The sequence below is a fragment of the Tuber melanosporum genome (assembly GCF_000151645.1).
Source record: "Tuber melanosporum whole genome shotgun sequence assembly, scaffold_12, strain Mel28".
Classification (NCBI taxonomy): Eukaryota; Fungi; Ascomycota; class Pezizomycetes; order Pezizales; family Tuberaceae; genus Tuber; species Tuber melanosporum.
Window position 1 is genome coordinate 217,782 of NW_003298777.1, and position 4,789 is coordinate 222,570.

The following is a 4,789-nucleotide window of genomic DNA, read 5'->3' on the forward strand; positions in this document are numbered from 1 at the left end:
AACTACTTGAAACATTTCCTTTTAATCCTATTATAAGACCTATAGTATCATGTGATATACTTTAATTATTTATATCCTATTATTAAATTATAAGAAATTGCTTACCTTTTTCCAATATAATATCAGTTGTTATAGTAAAACTACCACTAGCACAATATTGAAAAGATATATGAGAGAAGATCTTTGATAACCAGTGAGAATAAAATAGAGAAAATAGTAGTAAGAGGTATATAACATTATATGGTAATATAGTTAGGTAGATGAGAGATGTTAAGGAGGTAATTAGATATTTTTATTTATATTAAATTTTCTTAATAATATTATGATACCACGAATTTGACCAGACAAAAAAACCATAGTTGCAGCAGAAATTTATGGAGGCTCTGAAAACACCATTACAAAATCCCAAGGTCCTTGGCCACTTTATCGGACATCTGACAACGCTCGGTCATGCTACTAGCTTCTTGATTGGATCCCTATATTGCTGCAGCGACCGAGCACCAGTCCATTATTACCATACTAGGAGTTCCAGAAGCCGTTGAAGGGAAGAGTGTAATCCCCCCGCTTCGATTTTTAATTCGCAAGAAGCAGTCAACCAGACCACTGAAGTTTACTGTACGAGTACTCCAGTAGAGCCACTATGAGTTCGATTTTCTAAACACAGTTCACTCTACGGCAAGGGGAATTATACACTTCCCCCCCATCCTTTCGGGCTAATTACTCGTCCTAGCACTTCACGGGAGATTTCACCACCCCTGATGTCCGCCCTATGTCTCCCGACCTTAAAACCCTCGAGTGATAGCTCCCAGACTTGAGCCTAGAGCCTCCGAGAATGGTTTGTAAAATTGTGATGCACTGTAAGGTTTGCATCTCGATCTGATGGAAATAACACGTGCGGTTAGTAAATATTGTCTAGCAAGTTAATTGGGGGAATCTCATTAAGAACGACATAAACAAAGGCAACAATGTTCAAATTTCTGCCCGCTGGCTACATCTGTCCATCACTCTCGCCTTCCCCCAATCGGCACCAAATGGACAACGATCAGCTAGCTTGCTTAGTCATAGCTGTGCTACCAAGCTAGGGTTTTTGCCGCCTTCTGTTCTCTTGGCAACAAGAAAATTTCGGCTACAAACACAACCTCACACTGACCTCCTCTCATCCCTTCCTCAACTTCTCCCACTACCCCTTTCTCTCAACAGCAACCTTCTCTCAATACTTTTCTTTCCTTATCTACTTTTCAAGATCTCCATCTTAACAGCTGCATAAGGTGCCTCTCGCTCTCTTGGGCCTTACTTCTTCCCAAATCACGTCCTCCGTTTCTTGTAGTTTTGCTTCAAAATTTGATCATGGCCTACGACGCCTACCGTGGTAGCGGAAACAGTTATGGTGGAGGTGGCGGCTACGGTGGTGGAGGCGGTGGATATGGCGGTGGGTCTAATGGATATTCTAACGGGTTTGTCTCTATCTCTGTCCCCAAGGACATGTTTGCCACTGGCTAGATACGAGGCAAACATTTCGGATGCGTGTATTTTTTTTAAACATCATCACTAACCTTATCATAGCGGACCCCGCGGTGGTGCTGGTAGCTATGGAAGTGGTAACTCTTATGGCAGCGGTGGCTATGGGGGTGGTGGTGCCGGCGGTGATCGTATGAGTAACCTTGGTGCAGGTCTTAAAGCTCAGTCGTGGGGTAATATTCCATTGAATCTCGATATTGGAAGACTTTTGAAGACTCATGTTCCATAGATATGAATTCCCTTCCTAAATTTGAGAAGTCTTTCTGTAAGTCCGCGATCTCATGACAAGAACGTTCCATCCACTCACATTTCACAGATAAGGAAGCACCGACTGTTGCAAGTCGCACACCCGCAGAAATCGAGGCGTTCCGTCTTGAGAAACAAATGCGTGTACAGGGCCGCGATGTTCCTAAGCCCGTTGTTGATTTTGACGAGGCTGGATTCCCTAGTAAGTTTTACGCTTTCTTATACATCTCTTAGATACGCGTTTACCCGACATAATACTAATGTATCTGGCTCAATAGGCTATGTTATGAACGAAGTTAAGGCTCAGGGATTTGCCGCACCAACAGCCATTCAGTCTCAAGGTTGGCCGATGGCACTGTCTGGGCGCGATGTTGTTGGCATTGCCGAAACAGGCTCTGGAAAGACGTTAACTTACTGCCTGCCTGCTATTGTTCATATCAATGCTCAACCACTCCTTGCACCAGGAGATGGCCCCATCGTTCTTGTCTTAGCGCCAACTCGCGAATTAGCTGTTCAAATCCAACAAGAGGTTGCTAAATTTGGGAAGTCCTCTAGAATACGTAACACGTGTGTCTATGGAGGAGTTCCTAAAGGGCCTCAAGTCCGAGATTTGTCCCGCGGCGTTGAGGTGTTGATTGCAACCCCTGGTCGTTTGATCGACATGTTGGAGACCAACAAAACTAACCTTCGCCGTGTTACCTACCTTGTTCTTGACGAGGCTGATCGCATGCTTGATATGGGTTTCGAGGTGGGATATACAATGATTAATATCTAGATCTAAAGGATGAAACTGCTAACTCGATTTTAGCCCCAAATTAGAAAGATTCTGGGTCAGATTCGCCCTGATCGTCAAACTTGCATGTGGTCCGCCACCTGGCCGAAGGAAGTTAGACAGCTTGCATCCGATTTCTTGAACGATTTTATTCAGGTCAACATTGGTTCCCTGGAGCTCTCTGCCAATCATAACATTCAGCAGATAGTGGAAGTCATAAACGATTATGACAAGCGCGATAGGTAAATGGTCCTTGGTTTTTTATTACTTGAACTCTCCTTGACATTTTCTATAGGCTCATTAAGCACCTTGAGAAAGTAATGGATGACAAGAACAGCAAATGTCTGATCTTTACAGGTACCAAACGTACCGCTGATGACATTACGAGAGTATGTTCTCCAAAGCCACCGTCTTGTTGCCCTCGTATGATTCTAACCACTATATAGTTCCTTCGTCAAGACGGCTGGCCTTGCCTTGCCATCCACGGCGACAAGCAACAGACCGAACGTGATTGGGTTCTTAACGAATTCAAAACGGGCAAGAGCCCAATAATGGTTGCTACTGACGTGGCCAGTCGTGGCATTGGTATGATATTTGCACGCCTTTTCTTTAACCCCGTTTCCCCTTCGTGTGTTAGCGTACAGATGCTCTTCTCTCGACACTCCGCCGGACTTGCTGCCATATCTTGCTTCTATTCCGGTGTCTGTTGGTTTTCTCCCATGAGAACTTTATCTCGGGGTGCAGCGATCCAAGTCTCCAGGCCTCTTTCCATTGGCGTTCTATTGCCTCATCTTCGTAATGTGAGGTAATGTTGCCTGGTTATTCGCTACTGCGCTGCACATCCCGAGGTTCAAACAGCACAGGATCCTGGATTTATGCAATGATGAAGTTATTGAAGGCTGTGAGAGTGAGACGCATAATGCCGCCTTGCACAGGAAATTTTAGTTTTTGGCCAAGTGTTTTTCGCTAGTGGTGTGATGCTAACTTGGTATGTCGCAAGATGTTCGTAACATCACGCACGTTATTAACTTTGAGTGAGTAAAAATATCCCCTTGCCGATCAAGATCGAGAATTAACTAATTGCGACCTTACAGTTACCCAAATAACTCTGAAGATTACGTTCACCGCATTGGCAGAACTGGACGTGGAGGGTGAGTTTCGATATCATTTCTCCCCATGTACTAAGCAGGAAACTAATCAGCTATAGCGCCCGCGGAACCGCCATTACCTTTTTCACCACCAACGATGCAAAGCAAGCTAGAGATCTGCTCACTGTTTTGAGAGAAGCTAAACAACAGATTCCGCCAGAATTGGCTGACATGTCCAGATCTGGCTTTGGTGGTGGGGGGGGACGTTATGGATCATCCCGTGGCCGCGGCGGCCGTGGTGGTGGAGGTGGAGGTAAGCTTTTACGTTGAAACCCCTAGGTAGTTAAATCCCTAACAACGACCTTGTCTGCAGGTTTTACCTCTTCTAACAGCGCACCTCTTGGGCGCAGCCGGTTCTAGTGCTTTCGCTCGCCATAAATAATTACCGATAGGCCTAGATTTCTTACACAGAATACTTGGGGTTTCATAGATTGGTTTGCTTTGCTCACATAAAATCAGGGGTCACGCTTCAGTATGGTATAGTTTTTTTTTTCTTTTCTTTTTTCATGCTCTTCATACAGTTTTATCCGTTACTTTTTTCGTCTTTTCCTTATTGCTATTGCTTTGTCCGGAATTTTCTGAAGCCACTGGGCCGTCTGCGGTGAGTGACAAGGTTATCATTCGCAGTTGAGTTGATTTTTATGGAGGGATATGGGATGGTCGGAGATTCAATTTTCAGCAGTTTGGTCGCCTTGAGTTACATAGTAATAAATTTGGACGGATTCCTTCCTAAGTTTTTTTAAAATCCTGAGTGATGGATGGCTGTCCTCCTGATACCCGTGGGAAACGGACTTGATGGTGTAATGAGGACTTTAACCGCGGTGTATGAAGAATACCCACAGCATGGCCATCAGTGTGATAAAGGTCCTGGGATGTCGGTACTGGTATCACATTTGCCAGGCCAGCGAGGAGAGGGTCCTACCGGTATCCTTGAGCAAAAAGGCTTCGAGAATGATGAGGGCCCTCCAGGTACGTCCAGGTACGGGGAATAAGCTAGGGGTCCCCGGTGTAGGATTTTCATGTCTCGGCAATCGGGGGTTGCGAAAATGGACATGGTTAATATTAATTTTTATTGCCTTGCTCCTTACCCTTCCCCCCACCTTCC

General features: G+C 44.9%; 1 protein-coding gene; it reads left to right on the forward strand.

Moving 5' to 3' along the window:
• Positions 1 to 1,145: 1,145 nt before the first annotated feature.
• Positions 1,146 to 4,429, forward strand: GSTUM_00004402001 (uncharacterized protein). XM_002835853.2 has 12 exons: positions 1,146 to 1,454; positions 1,564 to 1,691; positions 1,748 to 1,783; positions 1,835 to 1,966; positions 2,043 to 2,512; positions 2,573 to 2,778; positions 2,832 to 2,925; positions 2,983 to 3,121; positions 3,537 to 3,570; positions 3,631 to 3,687; positions 3,744 to 3,937; positions 3,998 to 4,429. The coding sequence occupies exons 1-12, from the start codon at positions 1,348 to 1,350 to the stop codon at positions 4,042 to 4,044; spliced, it is 1,644 nt and encodes a 547-aa protein (XP_002835899.1). The 5' UTR covers positions 1,146 to 1,347; the 3' UTR covers positions 4,045 to 4,429.
• Positions 4,430 to 4,789: the final 360 nt, after the last annotated feature.

Excerpts from the sequence above, each read along its gene's own strand:
- GSTUM_00004402001 (XM_002835853.2), top strand. The coding sequence starts at position 1,348 with ATGGCCTACGACGCCTACCGTGGTAGCGGAAACAGTTATGGTGGAGGT. Across the intron at positions 1,967-2,042 it reads TGACGAGGCTGGATTCCCTA|GCTATGTTATGAACGAAGTT; the intron begins GTAAGTTTTACG and ends CTGGCTCAATAG. Across the intron at positions 3,688-3,743 it reads GGCAGAACTGGACGTGGAGG|CGCCCGCGGAACCGCCATTA; the intron begins GTGAGTTTCGAT and ends AATCAGCTATAG.